The sequence below is a fragment of the Mus caroli genome, chromosome 10 (assembly GCF_900094665.2).
Source record: "Mus caroli chromosome 10, CAROLI_EIJ_v1.1, whole genome shotgun sequence".
NCBI lineage: Eukaryota > Metazoa > Chordata > Mammalia > Rodentia > Muridae > Mus > Mus caroli.
The window spans coordinates 71136409-71157532 of NC_034579.1; the positions used below are offsets into that span (position 1 = coordinate 71136409).

General features: G+C 49.9%; 1 protein-coding gene and 1 long non-coding RNA gene across 7 annotated transcripts in view; one reads left to right on the forward strand and one right to left on the reverse strand.

The window, feature by feature from the left end:
• Col18a1 (collagen type XVIII alpha 1 chain) overlaps window positions 1–21124 on the reverse strand; it is a 117348-nt gene that overhangs the window by 51501 nt on the left and 44723 nt on the right. For 2 of the 5 annotated variants that reach the window (XM_021174916.2, XM_021174915.2), the window contains exon 1: window positions 11356–12182. The exons of 1 other annotated variant lie outside the window; for it this stretch is intronic. In XM_021174916.2, the coding sequence (XP_021030575.1) occupies window positions 11356–12073 (718 nt within the window). In that variant the 5' untranslated portion in view covers window positions 12074–12182. Of the gene's footprint in view, window positions 1–10614; window positions 12192–21124 lie in introns of those variants that run through there. 2 more of the 5 variants (XM_021174913.2, XM_021174912.2) reach the window with 2 other exon arrangements.
• LOC110303721 lies at window positions 11100–20790 on the forward strand. 2 transcript variants are annotated; one of them, XR_002378949.2, is made up of 6 exons: window positions 11100–11187; window positions 12198–12309; window positions 12760–12885; window positions 13028–13082; window positions 19024–19093; window positions 19937–20790. It is a non-coding gene; the product is annotated as an uncharacterized LOC110303721 (long non-coding RNA). The 2 variants fall into 2 exon arrangements; XR_002378948.2 differs by lacking the exons at window positions 11100–11187; window positions 19937–20790 and adding an exon at window positions 19611–19696 and having other exon boundaries at window positions 12223–12309.

Below are 21124 nucleotides of genomic sequence, written 5' to 3' on the forward strand. Positions count from 1 at the left end.
AAGAACCCCTGACTACACCACATGAGCCGTGCCACGGTAAGAACCCCTGACTACACCACATGAGCCGTGCCACGGTAAGAACCCCTGACTACACCACATGTTGTTTGCTACATAATTTAAATGTAGTCAAAGGATTGTTACACTGTTGTTGTTTTTGGATTCATGTATGTGAATTCACATGTAATGAAGGAGGCTGGGCTTGGCGGGGTGTGCCTTTAATCCCAGCACTGGGAGGCAAAGGCAGGTGGATCTCTGTGAGTTTGTGGCTAGCCTGGTCTACAAAGTGAGTTCCAGGGCAGACAGGGCTGTTACCAAGAGAGACCCTGTTTCAAAAAACAAAACAAAACAAAACAAAACAACAACAAAAGAGTTGCCAAGGGATCTCAACAAGGGGCAGAAACAGAGCTGCAAGGGAGTAGCTCATCTGAAATACCACTGAAGTTAAGCTCGTGTATATCCAAACTAGAAGGTAAAGCTTGAGGATGGCAAGTCTAGCTATACATGGTAACCACACACACACACACACACACACACACACACACACACACACACGGGAATAACAAAATATGCATAAAGATATAAATAAAAAGAAAATTAAAAGGAAATTTAAATATTTCATTACAAAATCAATTAAAGGGGCGAGGGAGAGATGGCTTAGTGGTTAAGAGCACTGGTTGCTCTTTGCAGAGGACCTGGGTTTGGTTCCCAGTACCTACAAGGCAGCTAGTTCCCAACTGTCCATAACTCCAATTCCAGAGCACCCAGAGCCCTCTTCTGGCCTATGTAGACTCCAGGCATGCATGCAGCATACACATATGTGTAAGCAAAAAACACACACACACACACACACACACACACACTAAAAACAAAACAAATCATCTCAACAGAGAGTAAAGCCTGAAGTGGGGAATGGGGGTCTTAGATGCAAACTGTATCAACCGCAGGGACAGAGGTCCTCAGAGCAGCAATTACAATAAATATAAATGGATTAAATGTTAATCTAAAGACAAGAGATTGGGGCTCAGCGAGTAACGGTGTCTGCTTGTGATCCCAGGAAAGAACTGATACCTCTAAGTTGTTCTCCAATTTCTACATGTGAGCCAGGGTATAGGCACACACACACACACACACACACACACACACACAGAAAGACAAAAAGAGAGACAGACAGACAGACAGAGACACACACAAATATTTAAAAACTTGAGAGACTGGTGAATTAATTTAAGAAACTATAATCCCATGTTCTCTATGTGAAACATTGTCTATCCAAACAGGCTGACACGGAAAAGACAGCCTATGCCGAGAGGATGCTGGATAGGTATAATATTAGAACAGATTTTAAAAGATTTGTTTATGTATGTGAATACACTGTTGCTGTCTTCAGACACACCAGAAGAGGGCATCTGATTCTATTACAGATGGTTGTAAGCCACAAAGTGATTGCTGAGAATTGAACTCAGGACTTCTGGAAGAGCAGTCGTTGCTCTTAGCCCCAGACTTTAAATCCATGTGTTACAAGAAGCACAGGGACGGAAAAGAATCAGTACAGGAGGGAACTGTGACAGAAAGAGACCAGCAACATATAGGAAGCAAACTGACGGAACAAGGGAGAGATAGAAAGTTCTATAACTCCAACCCCCTCTCACTGAATGGCAGAGCATCATCCAGACTGAAGATGAGGAAGGACTTCCTGGATCTGCACCCATGCACAGAGCACTGCCAGCCACAATGGTGTCCAAGTTCCTCTCTGGTATAGATACAATGTTTCCAAGATAGACAGACATGTCAGGCCACTGAAGAACCTCAACAGACATGACATATACTCTCTGGCCACCTTGGGGGTCAAGTTAGACATTGAAAAACAAATAAAACTGGAATATTTACAGATTTGTGGAAATGACACTTCACAGTCCTAAACAACCAGTAAATATAAAACTCAGGGCAGAACTGAGAAAATAAACATTTAGAAACAATTAAAAAAAAATCAAGTGTGTTGCCATAAAAACTGGTAGGGCAGTTAAAAAAAAATCTTTGAGAGGGGATTTCTATAGCTATAAGTACTTCATTAACAGGCAAGTGGTCTGAAATAAACAACCCATATTACATGCAGAATTAGGAAAAAGGTGGGGGGAGGGAGGATCCAGAGCAAATAGAAGGAGAAAAATAAGGAAAAATGAAACAAAAATCAATAAAGCAAAGAACGGGAAAACACATGGGGGAAAATCAATGAAAGCAAAGTCAACTCTTTGGAAAGATAAACATAACTGATGAACCTTGTAAAGCCGACCAAGACAAAAACATGGGGAGACTCATGACCGAGGTCAGGAGAGCAGGGTCACCGCTGACTACAGGAATGGTATGGGCTGTGACAGAGCCCGAGGAAACCAAAGGAAGAGGCCAATTTCTAGACATACAAAAGCTACAGAGGAAGCCGAACGTTTGGATAGACCCACAGAGGGGATAAGACAAACTGTAAAAAACAAAACAAACAAACAAACAAACAAACAAGCCCTGCTTTTGAGAACTCTGTAAAAACATTTAAAGAAATTACATCGATTCTTCTCAAATGTATCCCAAAATACTGAGAGAGAAGATGCTCTATCTCATTCTATAAGGCCAGTATTATCAAAAGCCACATAAAGATGCTATATAGAAAGATGTTGAAGGAAGAAGAAAAGGAGAAGGAGTGGGGAAGAAGGAGGAGAGGAAGGAGGAGGAGGAAGAGGAGGAGGAGGAGGACGGAGACAGGCAGGTTGGAAAGGAAGTTGTCAGTATAAACACCCAAAGATTCTGCAACAAGTTTCTTACAACTGTAAGCAGTCTGGGTAGAAATGAAACTACTCTAAAGAGACCTTTGTGTCTCTCACTCTGACTGTCAGATAGTTGAAACAATGTGCCCCAAAGAAATGTGAATTCCCCACCCCCACCCCCGGAATCCCATGCTGGGAGAAGAAAAAGGTGTGTGGGGGGAGAGATTTCACACTGTCCTAACATCTTTGAGACCACCTTGCAAGAGGAGGCTATAAAACCCAGTGGATCTTGGACCAGTGATTGGCAGGCCCACATCCTGACCTGGGCTGCTTAGATGTGCATGGCCCTGGCCCTCCAGTGAAACTCTCTTCTCACATCAGGACCTGAAGACAGACTTGCTGCATCTCTTTCACCCTCTTCCCAATGTGACCACTGAATACATCTTTTCATGCTCTCCACTTCTAATTTGGCTTTTGTAAAAATTGGCTCATCGAGGATGGGTGGCCAGAGTGTAACTGGCGCAGATTATGACCCCCCCAAACTCGATAACAGAACAAACAAATGAACTCAGCAAACCAACAGGATAACACATTCAGCAACAAAAACAAAAAGGAAACAAAAAGGAAAGTTCAATGCAATTTCCACATAACAGTAACACTGAAAAGAATAAAATGCATAGGACCTAACTCAGCCAAGAACGGGAAAGTCTTGTACAGTGAAAGCCACAAAATACTATGGAAAAAATTTAAACACATCAATGACAGGCCGCCCACGCTCATCATGCCTCCAAAGCCGTCCAAGGCAGAACAACTTATAAATAACAGATAGGAATTTCTCACAACACTGAGTGCTGAATCCAAAACCAAGGTATTTTGAGACCTAGACCCCATTCTAAGACGGTACCATCTCACTGTGTCCTCAAAAGGGAACTGTGTCCTTACACTTACACAGCAGAAGCGAAGGGACAGAGACTAGTACACACACACCCTGCGCCTTCATGAGGGTGTGAAGCTCATTTGGGAGACCAGAGCTGGAGGTCACTTCTAAAAGGTCATCCCCCTCAGCAGCATTAGATCTAGAGAAGACACATTCAAGCGACAACCATTACCAAAGCCATCCAAGGTGACCTACAGGTTATAAGCAATCCCTGTCAAAACCCCAATGGGAGTTTTGCTTTGGTTTGGTTTTTGGCAGCATGGGGGATTGAACTCAGAATGCCGCCCACGTGAAGAAATGTTCTGCCAGGCAGTGGTGGCACACGCCTTGAATCCCAGCACTTGGGAGGCAGAGGCAGGCGGATTTCTGAGTTCGAGACCAGCCTGGTCTACAGAGTAAGTTCCAGGACAGCCAGAGGCCAGGGCTACACAGAGAAACCCTGTTTTGAAAAACCAAAGAAAGAAAGAAAGAAAGAAAGAAAGAAAGAAAGAAAGAAAGAAAGAAAGAAAGAAAGAAAGAAAGAAAGAAAGAAAGAAAGAAATGTTCTAGCACAGAGCCACCACTTCAGTCTTCCCAATAATAGTTTTTGTAAAACATAAAAAAGCCATCCAGAAGTTCATGCCAAAGAAGCCAAAGGAATTGTGACAAAGCTTAAAGCTGATGGACTCACAATTTCTGGTTTTAAAATTTCCTCTAAAGCTACAGTCACCAACTGTGGTGGTTTGAATATGCTTGGCCCAGGAGTAGCAATATTAGGAGGTGTGGCCTTGTTGGAGAAGGTGTGGTCTTGTTGGAGAGGGTGTGGCCTTGTTGGAGAGGGTGTGGCCTTGTTAGAGAAAGTGTGTCACTGTGGGGATGGGCTTTGAGACCCTCTTTCTAGCTGCCTTGAAGACAGTCTTCTGGCTGCCTTCAGGTCAAGACATAAAACTCTCAGCTCCTCCAGCACCATGCCTGCCTGGATGCTGCCATGCTCCCGCTGTGATGATAATGGACTGACCCTCTGAATCTGAAAAATCACACAAATTAAATGTTGTCCTTTATAAGTGTTACCTTGATCATGGTGTCTCTTTACAGCAATGGAAACCCTAACTAAGATACCAATACTGTCTCTGGCATAAGGACAGATATATGGACCCAGCATGGTGTTGCATTTTCTATAATATCCTGTAACCAGTGCTGGAAAGGCCCAATTGGGAGTTCTTAAGCCATGCAAGACCCTGTCTCTAAAACAAAACAAAACAAAAACAGAAAAACAACAGACAGACCAATGAGATAGAATACAGCACTCAGAAATAAACTATCACATATGATTATTTCCTCCAAAACCATAGGCTTTAATGTTGTCAGGTCCTCACACTGTGTGTGTGTGTGTGTGTATGTGTGTGTGTATACTTACATATATAATATATGTGTATGTATACACATACACTATATATACTGTGTAAATATATACCATGTATATACACTATATACACTGTATAAATATATGTTGTATTATATATAATATATACATGTATATTATATATACAATATAGCCATGCCTCCTCTACCATCAGAGCTGTGTTCACCTTGTCATCCCCACAGCATCCTGCCTGAATAGCTCACACACACTGCAACTTATGGCCACCATCCTGGAGCCTCCAAACTGAACCAAAAAGAATAGGCAGCCTCAGCTCTCTGACCGTGGGTGCGATGCCTGCTGCCTTGTCTCTGGCACCACAGTGGACTGCATCCTCACACTGAGCCTGAACACACCCTTCCTCCCTCGAGTTGCTTCCGTCAGGTTGTCCCAGCAACATGAGAGGCAGCATCACATGTGGTTCCCAGAACACAGGAGAAAACATCAGACTCAACAACGGAACAACCTGACGCAAAACTGAGCTGAGAGCATGACAGACGGGAGGGAGGGACTGGGGAGTTGATAGCAGTAACAGAAATGGGGGATTAGCTTGGGGACATGGGAGCTCTGGGGTGGATGGCGGGTGGTAGCCGACAGCACTGACCTCCAGGTCACGGGCATGCTTTATGGTGAGTATGCTGTATCATCTTAAACAATAGGCAAAAGCAGTGGCTTCCCCAAGGCAGAAGGATAGACAGGTCATCTGCCAATGAGAAGGATGCTATCAAGGAGCCAGTCTTAGGACTCACTTGGACACTCTGCTGGCCCCTGAGATGTCAAGTATCTTCTCCCAAAGCCTTGACAAGGACAGAACCACAACACGTACTGTCCCTGCCTGCCTGAGCTGCCATAGTGGGACCAGGTCCACTCTGCTGGATCCCACCTCTCCGCTGCCCCATAAGGAAGCAGACATTGTGGTTTGAATGTACTGTGTCCCCCACAGGCTCCTGGGTGGAAGGCATGGTTGCTACATGATGGTGCTCCAGAGAGGTGACAAATCATGACTTCTTCTTTGCTGGGTTAATCCAGGAATGGGTGGGAAGAAGGTTTACTGAAGGCCCATCTCTGAAGGCTGCCCTGTCCCCGGTCCCTTGCTCTCACTCCTGTGGGATGAGCAGTTTTTCTCGGCCATGCCCTTGACTGTGCCTCACCACAGGCCATAAGCAGTGGAATAGACACATGGGCTGTGAGTCAGAACGATGCTTTCCTCCCCTAAGCTGTTTTAACAGGCACTGGGCCACAGTGACAAAAAACTACCACTATAGATAAGCCCTGCAGACAAAGACACTGATGTCTCAGTGCTGACAAGACAGCCAAGAGGGTGCCTGCATCCTCCATGAGAGAGGAAGAAGAGGTGGCCTACAGGGAAGGCTAAATCCCCTGAGCTGATGCAGAATTCACACAGCTCAGTGACAGAGCAAGCAACCAGATATTTAAATGGGCACAAGACCTGAGCAGACATTTCTAGGAAGACCCATACAGTCTGCAGCAAAACCTGGTCCAGATCCCAGGTCACCAGAGACATAAGCGAAATCCACAACAGGATACACCGTGTCACATCTGTTAGGCATAAAGCAACAGGTGGCAAAGAAAAAGGAGGAACCCTTTACACTGCTCGGGGGATGGAATCTAGGTCAGTCACCAGGGGAAACATGGTGAAGCTGAGGACGGGGGTGGGGCAGGAAGGGAGAGACAGACAGACAGAAAGGGAGGAAGGGAAACAGAGAAAGAGGCAGAGAGACAAAGAGACTGAGAGAGAGGGAGGGAGGGAGAGAGAGAGAGGCAGAGAGGGAGACAGAGAGAGAGGGAGGGAGGCAGGCAGGCAGGGAGGGAGGAAGGGAAAGGCAAGAAAAGACAAGGCAAGGCAAGGAAAGGCAAGGAAATGAAAGAAAAGGAGAAAGAGAAAGAGAAAGAGAAAGAAAAAGAGAAAAATAATCAAAATAAAACCGCTATGATCAACAGCAGCCAAAGGAACTAAGGTTAGGCTGTGGAAGTCACACCCACACCCCAGCTTTACTGCAGTCAAGACCCAGAGGCCCACATGGGTGTTCACAGACATGGGAAGGAGAAGACGCTGTACACACAAAGCAACACTGACCACAAAGGAACCAACACAGAGTGGTCTGGTGGACACTGTGCTAAGAAAAACAAGCTTAGCTGTGCAGAGTAGACAGCCCATGACCTCACTCACAGGTCACTTCTGACAACCTGTAGATGCAGATGCAAAGCACAAGGGGGGTGGGTGGGCTTTGGCTGGTGGAGAAGTAGGGAGATGTTAATCCAAGACCAAGAGCTCCAGGCTGGCTGCCATCTTGGTATGTAGCAGGTGACCACAGATAGCAATCTATACTACCTGCAGACTGCTCAGAGAGAGTTGGTAGATGTGGTTCAGTGGTAGAGAATCTGCCTAGCATGTGTGCCTAGGTTCTATCTCCAGTATCACACACACACACACACACGCACTGCTCAAACTGTAGCTTTTAAATGTAACCCTGACAAGCGATGGATAACTCGGTGGTCAGTGTTACACAGAATATCTGCCTATGAAACCATTGCATCGCACACATACTCTAAATCCTTGAATATTCATAAGTTCCTGTAGACTCTCTCCAGGCTCCTACAGCTCACCTGAGCCCTAAGCCTGGATGCCCCAGAGAGTTGGCTGGGTGTCCGCTCTGGTGTGTCTGGGAGGAAGGGAATGTCTGTGGGCAGCTCAGCTAGCTCCGTGCACATAATATTTATCCCCAGGGTTGCCAGGAGTGAGAGATAAGCATTTGGGTATTTTTCCACGGAGGGGTCTTGTCTCCTGGGATCAAAGTTAAACAGAAACTCGGGTTAACTGAAGCGTCCTAAGGAACAGCCACAGTTTGGAGTCTCTCATTTGATCAAGGAGCCAGATACAAGCCCAGGCGAGAGTGGCTGGGGGCTCATGAGGTCCTCAATAGAAGAAGCATCTATGGCCAATGTGGACAGAGCAAGACCACAGCAGAGGCCCCCAGAGTGTCCCCCATCCTGGACATCTCTTTCAACACTCCATGACCTATCCCCATGGTCCACAAGGTTCAAAGGTTCAATTACACTCTGTGGCTCTTGGTTGCACCGAGGAGGCAGGATTTGGGGCTCCACAGACCTTGCTTTTTCCCAAGAGCCTTCAGGCTCCCTGGATAACTGTACCTGTCTCTGTTGTTATTCACAGGGTAGGCAAGGTTCTGAGACACGGACATGGGAGAGTAAGGCAAAATGTCCAGGTCTATGAAGCTCTGCCATTCTCAGGTCCCACTGAGATACCTCAAGGGCTTGATGCAGGCTGGTAGCAGGCCCAATGGTATTAGTGAGGGCAGAGCATCAAGGATCGTGGGTGTGGTACCCCTGAACCCTTGCACAATACTCTGCCCCCATATACCTAAGGTCCAGCTGCATGCTGACCTAGCATGCATGTCAGGGACATAGCCATGTCAGGGAGTTCCCCTGGTGTGACCCTCTACCTCCCAACTATCACCTCACATGCCGACTGAATGCTGTAATGCTTCCTCTGACACCTTGGCACCAGGCCACTCACCGCATCGTCTCCCTCAGGGGTCAGAAGAAAAGACATGGGTGAGGAGCTACAAGCTCTGCTAAACAGATGAACGCAGAGGCCTCAGGGTGCCAGGCAGGGCCAGGTGTGCACCGTGAAGTGTGTGGATGTCTAGGGCACAGGCCCTCGGCACTAGGTATATACAGGTATTCAGTTATTTTTCCATAGAAGTGTCTTGTCTCTTCAGAGCGACGTAACACAGAAACTCGAGTTAACTAAAGCCAGATATGTAAGTCCAGGTGTGCAAGGCTAGGGGTTTTGGGTGACTGCAGAACTTCAGTCAGACCACACCCCACTGGCCTGGGGGGTGAGAGAATTGGGCAGGGCCCACATTATAGTGGGAAGCACATATGGTGGTTCTGGTCAGACCCTGAGGAGGAAGTGTGTGCTCTCTGATAGGAACTCACTGTTCCCAATCCCCAAGCTGCCTGATGTGGTCCAGGACCCTCCATGTCCCCTGATCGTCATGGGGCTAAGAACTGACCCCAACATCTCCCACTCTAAAACCTCACAGCTGTGACACTGTGGGGGAGGGGTCCCACCAGGAACTCCACCTATACCATACTGAGGTAAGAGTCATCAAGCAACCACAGAGGCCCAGCAGGAGTGAGGCTCACCCCGAGTGGATGAACCTAGGAAGGGGAGAGGCCTCCTGCTCCTACCAGAGCTTCCACGAATCCTCCCCCACCAACCTTGCCTGGAAAGGGGCCTTAGTTTAATGAGGTTTGACACCCACAGCTGGAGCCTCCACGTACATGGGCCTTGAGTGCTGATGGACCAGTCCCCCAGGACTTTGCTGGGGATACAGCCCAAAGTATCCAGATGTTCAGCCACCAGCTGGCCAGGCAGACAGTTAATGACATTAGTGTCCCACAAAGCTCCACTCTATGGCCCATATGTGGCAGTCCTGGCCTTGCATGCCATGTGGCTAAGCCTTCCCTCAAAGGGGCCTTGACCTTCCTCCTCCCCAACACCTAATGCCTTCACAGCATCTGGCTGCCCCTGAAACAGACTGGGCGCTCCTAACCCTGGATAGCAGCCCTCTTGATTACCCTTCATCCTGCATGGTCTAAACAGAGGCTGTGGGAGGTTGGTTGTCTTCCTGTCAAGACGCATCCCTGCGGAGCTGACCCTGCAAGGCAGGCTCTGCCAGCTGTGGCCAGGTGTGGGCCTCCACAGGGAGGGAACCTGAACCACATTCCACTATTCCAAGGATGGAATGTGTGGAGGACTCTGTGTGACACCAGCTGCATCAAATCTGAGCCTATAGCCCTGGAGTAGCCACACCCTCTCAGGCCCAGCTGGGACCCCTAATGAGGCATGAGTGATCCCTGGGCTTCTGCCCAGCCCAGACCCTTCCTGGAGCAGGCCCACACATCCAACCACCACCTAGCCAGAGGCTATGTACTCCAGAGCTCTCAGGGCTTAGCTGGGCAGAAGCATGTGGGTTATATAGGAGGCTTGGGGCCTATGACCCTGTGCGCCTGGCACCTTTCATACCTTTGGCCAAGCTGGCTAGGGCCACAGGGAGAACATCAAACAAGGTGTGTGCCTCAGAGGCCAGGAACAAGGAGGAAGCAGCTGGTATTTGATAGGAATAACGCTCCCTCAGACATGTCAATTATCGTTGTGTCTCTCAATTTCCAGTCCGTGACTGAGGAAGCACCTGGCTGACTCAGAACCAGGACACCTCAACACTCAGAGAGCACCTGGGGCAGGTGATGACCTGTCATGCCTGCTACAGAAATAGAATGTGTGGTCATAGCCACGCCCAGCCTCCAGTCTCCTCCCTACACAGAACATCATACCCCAGTACCTCTCCAGTGCCATTGCCAGGACCAGTGAGGCAAGGGTGGAGATCCTGTGCTGGGTTCTCATCAGCTCTTGCTAAGGTCTCTTGACAAAAAGCAAAAAAAGAGAAAGGGGAGGATGGTAGCCACTTGGTTACCTGCAGCTGGCCCAATGAACACACAGTACCCGTCCTCCTGAGAAGGGAGAGAGGCACAGACGACGGGCAGCCTGTCCCCAGCTAGGTAGTTCCAACATTCGTCCTCCAAGGCCTCACAGAACTGCCGGCAGGGTGGCAAGGGGGGTGGTGGGCCTGGGCCACAGGAAGGAGCCAGCAGCAGACAGAAGAACCAGGCAAGGAAGGGGTGGCAGTTTGTATGGAGGAAGCGCCCCCAAGCCTGCACGGTGGCCTCTACCTCCACACTGTCTGTATGGTGAAGATGATTAGGCAGCCAAAAGTGTCCTATACCTAAACGGCTGCAGAGAGTCAGAGTGGGTGGCAGGGGCAGGCAGCGGCTGGTAGAGGTCAGAGAGCCATTTCCCGCCAGTGCAGAGTCATTAGAAAGCCCAGTCCCTGAAGAAGGAGCCACGTGCGAAACCCAAGTACCAGGGAACCCAGGTAAAGCTGCTACCTGAGAGAGCTGGCCGGAAGGGTCAGAGGAAGGAACAGAGAGTAAACCGTGCACACTCAGAGAAGCCGTCACCAGAGGACCCGTCACCAAGGGAAGAAGAGGTACGTGCCCGTGGATGTCAGAGTGGACATCAGAGTGTCTGTGCTGCTGGCTGGACCTGGCTGTCATAGGCAAGAGTCCTTTCCCCTCCAGATGCTGGGGCTGCCTGGGAGGCTCTTGGTTCCCCCAGGGAGGAGCCCTGATCCGTGGAGAAGAGAGAAATGCTCTACCTGGGAAGTCTGGTGGGACTGAGGGTCTTCCCAGTGGTGCCTGGAGGTTGCTCTGGAAGGGAGGCATCTGGGTGGGCACAGCCAGCGTGCCAGCCTCAGTTGTCTGAGCATCTGGAGAACTTGGAATGGCACTGCTTAGCCAGAGAGTGGTCTTACTCCCCTGGGGAGCACTGGAGAGCTCGGCAGGAGAGGGGAGGACTGTAGGGATTGAGGAATCTGGAACCCCAGTCCCAGTAGAGTGCCCAATAGTTGAGTCCTCATCCCACAGCTGGACGAAGCTCCGAATGCCCTGAGCCACATTCAGAATCTTGGCTCCAACGCCCGCAACATTCTCCTCCTTCGTGTCTGGGCTCGCAGCAGGGGGCACCAGGGGAATGGGGACAGCAGGGGTTGCAGGGCTGCCACCCTGGCCAGCTTTCCGATCCTCCTCCTCCTCCTCTTCCTCCGGGGGCAGCTCGGAGCTGGCAGGAGTCGTCTGTTGTTCTGTGAGGCCATCCTGGGGGACCACGTGCGTGGTGGGGTTCTCTGTGGACTGCACAGGTGAACTGTTCTGGGGTTTCGAGACCGGGCCTTCCAAAGAATCAGAGGTCTTGGGCGGCCAGAGCCACACCAGGGGATTCAGGGGACTCAGGGAATTCCCATCAGCGCTGGCAGGCACAAGGCGGCAGGAGAGCAGCAACAGCAGCAGGCAGAGGCATCTGCTGGGGTCGGGAGCCATCAGGGCAGTGCGAGCCTCTGTGCCGGGGCGGATCCTGTGGTCCTGGAGGTGGGGCCTGCCAGGTCCCCACCCTCCTTCATTCCTGGTTCCCAGTCTCCTTCCCTCCACCGCTTCCCTCTGGCAGAAGGGAATGAACCCAGCCTGAGAATCAAGGTGATCCACCAAGCGGTACCTTCAGATTCCATTTAACTCCTTCCTGGCTGCACCTCCAGAAGCAGACAGAGCAGAAAGATGGGGTAAGAGACACCCAGCGGAACTCCAGCTTGTGTAACTTAGAGCTGCTGAGTCTCTGCTGAGAGTGGGTGTGGGTGTGGGGGCTTGGCCAGGGTCCTCGGGGACATGGAAACCGCGCCCCAGATCCTAGGGCCTCCATTGGAGAACACCCGGAAGTCCTGGCTGCTGGCCACCATTCTATGATGAAACCCAGTTTGAAAAACGCTCAGCTTGCTGCAGTTCCAATTCTTGTGTTACAGTTGTTGATTTAGAGAAAGGGTGGGTGTCCGTTCCTTTCCCCTGCCACAGCCCTCCTATCTGCCCAAAGCCTAAAAGCCATCAACTTGATCTGTCCCTTAGACCCTCCAAGAGTCCACTAGCTTTCTCTGTGGGCCACAGTGACCACATTACTTCTTTCTCTGGTTTGTTCTTAAATCCTCTCATATAATCTGCCTATGGTGCTCTCTCTGCAGTGACCTGCTCTGAAGCTGTGTTTCCTGGTCCAGCAAGTGTTTGGAAAGGAATTCCTGGAGATTGCTTCAAAGTAACACAGACTGTAGCAGTTAGCAGGGCCTCAAGAGGAAGGAAAAGGAAAAAAGGTGTGGGATGTATCCAAGGGATACGCCATCAACAGCAGGCTTCTGCCTCCTGTCTATGGATTCCAGCTGCGTGCATGGCTTAGCAGCCTGTGTCCCAGGAACAGTCAGGGCACTGCCTTTACTCTTGTGTTCGCTTTGCTAGGTCTGTCTGCAGATGGATGTTCCCCGTGCTGTTCCTTTCCTTCACACAGCTTCAGGTAAAAATCTCACTCTATAATAAACCAGGGGCTATAAGTGGTTTGTCCATCCTGTAGCCTACTCTGGGTTACAGCTCATGGGTACCTGCCAACCTCCCTCCACTATAGCCGCCCTGACCCCATGAGGTCAGGTAGGTTCTTCTCCAACATTCCCTTCACAGATTTAGCTGGATGCTCACCAGGGATGTCCTCCTGTGCTGACTCTGTATGAACTCCCACAGGGGCGGGGGAGGGGGGTGGCTCCTCCTGCCTCAGTGTCTGACTGTGAGCCCTAGGCAACAGCAAGATGTAGATGGGAAAGGGAGGGACACACTTGCCTGGCCACCTGACCACGTGTCTTCCAGCCCCTCCAACATCAAGACCTTTTGGATAGCTAGACTTGGGGATTAGGAGACCCACATGTCCTAGGGCTTTGGACAGAGATGTCCATGGTGTAGCTGGGTTTTCGAATTTCAGAGACGTTCTGTATCTAATCAAAGTCAACATCCACGGAAATGAAGACAAGGAGATGGAACACCCTGTAACCCCCCACACACACACACACGTTCTGTGGTCCTACATCTAAGACCCTACAAGGGTCTCTCTGCCTCACCTCCATCACTATTGAAATTCATAAGATGGTCCCCAGGGGTGCCCAATGGGTGGAGCACTGGAATTGTAAGTTGCCCTGGTTCCCCTTTTTACAAGGTCTGGTGGGAAGAGCTCAGCCTCTCTAGGCTGTTACAGGTGCCCCCAGATCTATCTGAACACTTCCACCCAGAACAGCACCAGGGACCCCACCCCACCCCACCCCCGGACCCAGAAAAGGTTGGTATTTATCCAAAAACTCTGCTCCTCCCCAGCTCTGTATGAAGTCTAAGGCAGTGCAGATCTGGGCCAGCAGAAACAGATTAGCTACATAGGAGGAGGGACAGGGACTGAGTTCAGGCAGAGACCCGAGAATGAGAGGCTAAAACATGTCAATGAAAACAAGTATCCAGGGGGCAGGAGAGGTGGCTCGGTGGTTAAGGGTACCTGAGTTCAATTCCCAGCAACCACACGGTGGCTCACAACCATCTGTAACTCCAGGACCCAACGCCCTCATACAAACATCAATGCACATAGGAAGGGAGGGAGGGAGGAAGGGAGGGAGGGAGGGAGGGAGGAAGAGAGGGAGGGAGGAAGAGAGGGAGGGAGGGAGAAGACAAGACAATAAAAGAAATGTCCAATGGCCACCAGGCAGGAAGGTGGAAACACTGAGATCAACTATGGGGAAGCTGCTGCCAAGGCTGGCTACCCTCAGTCCCATTCATAACTCAGAGCAGGACTGGGCTCCACTCCAGCAGCCCTTCTAATTGTCACGTTATAGAGTCTGTGGCTTCCTCCCTCAGTTTCCCCAGTGACAAAAGAACCAGGATGGACAGGAACAAGTTTCCCATCCACACAGCCCAAAGCCATGAAGCCCAGCAGAGTCCCCAACACCAGCCAGCCAGCCAGGCACATGCTAGGTGAGGCCCCGTGAGCATCCATTCCACAGAATGAAGAAATAGAGACACAGAGGCCATGGGCCCGTGGTCAAGAGCACAGAACTCTTAAGAGTGAAGAAACAGAAGCTAGCAGCCTGCGCATGTACAAAAACCATAGTCACTCATACAAATACACACACACTCATGTAACCAGCTTGTACACATGGATGTAGCATGTACCAGGCTACAGCCTCAGCCAACTGTCCCTCCTGGCTCCACTTTCTCCAAGCTGTGGTGTGGGCAGAGTTACTGCCACCCTCCCCCAAGGCTGCAGTGGCAATGCTTCTGTGTGATGAAACAGCCCCAAAGGCATGTCCCCAACTGTCCTACATCAACATGTAAGGGAATCATCAATCAATGCCTGTCTAAAGGGCAGGGCTGTGCCGTTTGGCTCAGAGTCCAGCTGCAAACAGCTGAATACCAAGTCCCTCTCTAAGAGTGAGGCAGCCATAGGCCCACATCTGTGCCTGTGAGCTCTGCATCTCCAAGTTAGTCCCCACGATGATTGCGTCTGCTTGAGAAATGCCCAGTGAACAGTCTGCTTGAAGATTTCCTAATGTGATTTCATGCCTCAGAGTATCTCTGGAAAATCCCAGGACCGAAGTCCAGAGCCCCGCCCCCTAACCCTGCATGTTTGAGTAGTGGGGGCTCAGCTCCATGGCAGGGAGGAGGGGGGCGAGGAAAAACCCTAAAGTGATGTCATATCCTGGTCCCTGCCCCATCCAGATGCTTATTTCTAGGGTTCCTGGACTGGCAAGCTGGCTCTATACCCGTGAAATTCCTGGGCAAAACCAAAAGCCAGGGCTGGAGGCACTGGAGTGGCCATATCTCCTATTTCAAGGGCCCTATCTATGTAGGAACACACAGTCCCTCCCACACTGAGTACCCACACCAGCACTCACTCTTGCTTAGTTCCCCCCACACCCTGCTGCTCACTTCGGAGTGTCAAATGCCCAGTATTCACTGGGTGGATGGATTCACAGCTCAGGGTCTAAGCTTTGTACCCCATCTGGAGTCTTGTACTACATATACATATGCTCATGCATACACATTCATGGACACACACATGTCCACTCCATACTCAAACACACACACACACACACACACACACACACACACACACACGTGCAGTCACATAAACACTTGCACTATCAGGGAACGCTAAGGTCCTAGCCTACTAAAGGCTACCATCTCTGTCTCTCCCAGCCCTGTGTAAGGGGTCCCATCAGCTCTTCAGTCTGGCATCACTCTGTGTGCCCACAAGCAGCAACGGTCAGGATTTCAGATAAGAGGGAAAATAGAAGCCGGGGAGCCAGGAACAGCACCAACCCATTTCCCTGCCACTGCCTGGTCAAGGGTGACCTCAGACCCTTTGGAGACAGAGAGCATGTTGTCACACAGGATCTGTAGGGGAAGCATGGAGATTACTTGGTCCAGATGATGTCAGCCGCCAAGCTGGGGAGAGAACCCAAGGTAAAGAGAAAGAGATCCCTGCACCCACAGGAAGGTGGAGAGGGGACACTGTCTACACCTTAGATTCTAAGAGCTAAGGACTAGGTGAGATGGAAGAGAGTCCCAGGATACAGTTCCTACCCATCTGACACAGGTTCAGTCCCTGGCAGGTGCCCGCTGAGTGCTGAACAGGATGGGTGGGGTGGGAGGATTGTGGCCCTGGAGCCAACATCTAAATTTTCAAGGAACTCATCACAAGCTGGGCTCAATCACACTGTCCCGCAGGCAGCTACTGAAAGACTATACCTCCCATGGTCTAGACCACCCCCACCCCCCAGCTCCTAGAGAACAGGAGCGATTGGTCAGAGACAGGGACCAGCACACAGCATCCCCCAGGAAGCAGGCATCCGCCACGCTCCTGATTCCCAGCCCCCACCTGCAGCTTCCCTTCTCTTTGGCAGTTGTGAGAACAGCTTTCCAAGAAGTCAGTGTCCACTGGCAACCTGTGATTTGAGGACATTCATGCCTGAGGCTTTCTTCAACTGCACCTGAGTCTGACCTTGGGTTGGCTCTCCTGCTCTGTTGTCCTTATGACCTTGTGAGAAAGCAAGTCACTAGTGCCTGCCTTGTTCAGAGTGGCCCTTGTAGTCTGGCAGATCTAACCCTCTGGAAGCCAAAGCTCCTGTTGGCAGGGTTCCCATAGTGCAGAACCTGGAAGGCAAGCCATTCAACAGGGACTTTGGTAACACACCTATACTGACCTCTACAGAGCTGTGCACTGCCCAGCTTACCCATGAGTTGACTGAGTAGCCAGTATAACCCAGAGGGCCCCTGAGGTCCCTTGAGAACAAGGACTCAAGAACTGGCACAAGCCATACCTACAACGGCCAACAATCAATAATGTTCTCTCTTAGCCCTCAGTGACTAGAGTCACATATGGCTCTCCTGCCTATGCCAGCCAGCAGGGATAGAGACTTGGTTAGGACAGGCATCAGCAGAACACCGGGGAGCGATCGCCCAGAAGCCCCTGAGAGGACAAATGAATTTATCTCAGTTTCAGAATCAAGGTACCAAGACACGAGCCGAGCCGTCCCTCACCCTCACCTGCCAAGGTCCTTGGGTGTGCCACAGCAAGTTCTTGCCATGCAAGAAACCACTCCCTCTGCACCATCAGTCCCAGCCCAGCAATGACAGGGACACAAAGATTCTCAGGACTCAGAGAGTTAGCAAATCAGGACCCTTTATAAAGGCAGCATTTCAGCTATGTTTCAATCTCTAGGAACCAGACTATCCCGGCTACCTGGTTACTTCCACCCTCCTCAGGTGCCCTAGGGCATGCCCGGGGCTCAGCTAAGCGCAGGACTCTAAACTCCCAGAAGACACCAAATCTGCAGACCAGGGTCACTTTGGCTTGGGCACTATAACCTCCTCCCATCACCATGGGGACAAGAGGCAAGCACTCATCTGAAAGGAGTCTTTAGCTCCTCGTTCCTCCCAGCACTGGTTCCTTCCAAAAGTCCCACCCTCTCACATCAGTGGCAAGACGCACCCCTGCCCCAAGCTAGGGTTTGTTCTGTCTTGTTGGCCCGTCTGGTCTGGTTTAGATTCCTGAATAATGCAGTCTTCTATTTTCATTAAAAACTCCAAGACACCCACATGCGAGCAGGAACTGGCTCTTAGCAGTGTGAGTTGTTGAGACAGATGAGGCTCAATGAGCCGCGGGATGGCTCTGGGAGACGGCTGGAAGCTCAAGGGTCAAAAGTGCTTCCACAGGGGCTGGAGAGATGGCTCAGTGGTTAAGAGCACTGACTGCTTGTCCAGAAGTCCTGAGTTCAATTCCTAGCAACCACATGGTGGTTCACAATCATCTCTAATGGGCATCCGATGCCGTCTTCTGCTGTGTCTAAAGACAGTGACAGCATACCCACATATATGAAATAAATATGCCCCAAGCGAATGGGGCCGGAGCAAGCGAGTGGTGTGGTCGTGGTGGGGAGTACGCCACCAATTCCAGGTGTCACATTTTGTTCCGAAGCTACCCTTGAGACGTGGTATCTCTGGATTCCCTACATCTCCATTTGCCTCTCAAAGCTCACCACTGCCTGTCCCAAAGCCGAGTATGAAGGAACTGTAATGGCGGAGCTAGGAGGTCACCACAGCATATCATCTATATTCCATGTGGTTCTCCCCCATGTCTGTTGGCGGAGGCCAGTGTGCTTTAGATCACTCTGGTAAGACTCAGGTCTACTGTAGACTCCTTCCTTTTGAGAACGGAGACCACGTGGGGACCTGAAAGGGGCCAGTCAGCAGTGAAACAGTATCCCAATCTCACTCCTTGACTCAGTCAGACCCTGACAAGTATCCCCAAGTCTCTGAGGGGCAGAGAGAGGTTGGACGTCTGTCATCTCATCTGGAGAAGGTTCACCCACGAAGTATTCAAACACTGCTTCTCCACTGTCCAGAGTAATCAGGATCACTGACAGAAGCAAAAGGGGTTGGCCAGTCAGGGGAAACCACCAGGCTTCCAGGGATGCCTAACCTTTTAGGCACTCCTCCTTGCTGGGCAGCCATCGCAAGGACACATGGCCATCTGTCCGGAGATCTTAGCACAAACTTGAGTAAGGTCAAACAGAAGCAATCAGTTGGCTGTGTTGAGAGCTTCATACTCTCCCGCCCCACATCCCAAGATACATAGGTATCCAAAGATGCCTATGTCTAGCAGGTCAAGGGGAGGAAAGAGGCTCCCAGTCACCGTCACCACCATAGCACCCACACCAGGCAGTTCAGGATTGTCTGTAACTTCTGGTCCAGTGGGTCTGGCACCCTCTTCTGGCCTCCACAGGGACTGCACTTATACACACATGCACAAATACATACGCACAATTTATAAAATAATAAATATTTTAAAAGAAACACATTTAAAGTATCTATAGGACATATTGTGATTATGGGAGGGGGATCTAAATATGTCCTCTTTGTTACAGGCTTCTCGGGTGTGGTAAGAAATTGGGATCTGCAGGAGAATGTTCAGAGGACACAGACAGGAGTACTAAGGTACAACTTTTCACACACAGGAAAAGACCTGCATGTGGATGCCCGTGGCTGTGTGGAGACATAGACCCAGGCATGTAATCCATGTACAGATACATTGGATTACATATAAATGACAGTGTACACATATGTACAGACTGGTAAATGCATATCTGGAGAGGTACATATGGCTCTGCATGTAACAGATTCCATGTAAATGGCCATGTGCAGAGAGGCAGGTGTGGTTCCATGTGTACAGATTGCATGTATATGTGTGCGTGAGGGTGAGCGTGTGTGTGTGTGTGTTCATGAATATGGGTATGGTACATTTACATTCTATGCACAGGTGTACATTACTGTGTACAGATTTTTCACTTACATGGATACGTGTACATGCGTGTACAGGAATTTGGGAGCCTATAAGAAACAAGGCCAAGTTTCCCGTAGATCCAAAAGAGTTCGGGAACTGTTTATTGGGGAAACAAGAGGTTTCTTTCTGATCCTCCTGGGCCACTCCTCTTATCTCCTCACTTCACCCCAGGGATTCAAGATGACTCAGCAGAGGTGGGGAGAGATGCATCATTCCCCTGGGGACTGGGGAGGTTGTTCCTACAGAGTCTTCAGAAGCACCAGGCAAGGCTCCAGGAGAAGCTGAGTGAAGCAGGGCGGGCGGGGGGGTGGGGGGGAGGGGGGACGCATGCCTGGAGGCCAAGAAAGCCAGATATGGAGGGCACCCCCCCACCTTACCTCTCAGAATTGAAATTTAATATTCACTTACACAAAACTGATCTGAATGTACTCTCGTGACTATCGACTGCACAACCATCCACACCTGCCCTAAACAGAGTACATTTTTTACCTTTACAGCCTTCAAGAACCAAGCCTGTTTGGCTATTCTGGGTCCCGGGAGGCTCTGCTCTACACAGCTGGAGTTCTGGTGAGGGCTGCTCTGGTCAGTGAGCAGTTGGGCTGGACCACTGGCCACTTATCAGAACTTCTTTAAATTCCTCCAGTGTCCTTTAAGGGTTTGAAAACAGACTTTACACTTCTTTTGTCAACTTCATTCCTTGATGTTTTATGGATTTTGAGTGCTATTTTAAGCAGGCTTTTTCCTCTTGACATTTTTGTGTGTGGATCACCTGTAGCCTGTGTACAGACCACACTGGCTCTTGAATATTGATCTTGTCTCCTGCAATCTTACAGAACTCAGTGGCTCTGACAGATTTCTAGGGGATTCCTGGAGACTTTTTATGACTCAAGGCCTGCCATCTACAAACAAAGAGTTTCCCTTCTTGCTTCCCAATATGGGTGGTCTTTCATGTTCTTTTCTTGCCTAACTGTCTGGCTGCTCTTCCAGGACCTTGGTGAATGGAAGTGCCAAGAGGGGACACGCTTGCCCTGTCCCTGACCTCATGGGGAGAAGCCAGCCACTCACGAAGATTAGCTCTCCGGTTTCCAAAAATGCCATTTTCTAAGTTGATGAAGTTCTTTCTGGGGGAGTATGGGTTTTGTCAAAGGCATTTTCTGGGCCTGTTGAAAAGTCTATGTGATATCTTTATTCTATTGATATAGTGCGTTGCATTGTTTTTGGATGGTAAGTCAACCATGCTGCCCTGGAGTAACTCTCACTCGCTCATGGTATATATAATCTCTCCGACATGTGGCTAGATTTTGGTTGCTGTTTGTTGTTGTTGTTGTTTTGGTTTACTGCCAGTCAGGGTCTCTCTTTCTAGCACTGGCTGACCTAGAACTTGCTATGTGGACCAGGTTGCCTTGGATCTCACAGAGATCCACCTGCCTCTGTCACCCAAATGCTACAATTAAAGGCATGTGCCATTGTCTAACTTTGGATATTCTTGTCTTATCTTAAGAGTGAGGTTGGGGTGGGCCAGCTGGAGCTACATAGTGAAGCTCTCTCTGTCTCAGAGAGCTTGAGGGGGGAGAAATCCCATTCTTGTGGCTTTTGAGAGTTTCGAAGGGCTGTTTAAGGGACTGAGCCAAATGGGAGATGCTCTGCTTTTTCTTTTTCTTTTTTCTTTTTTTTTTTTTTTTTTT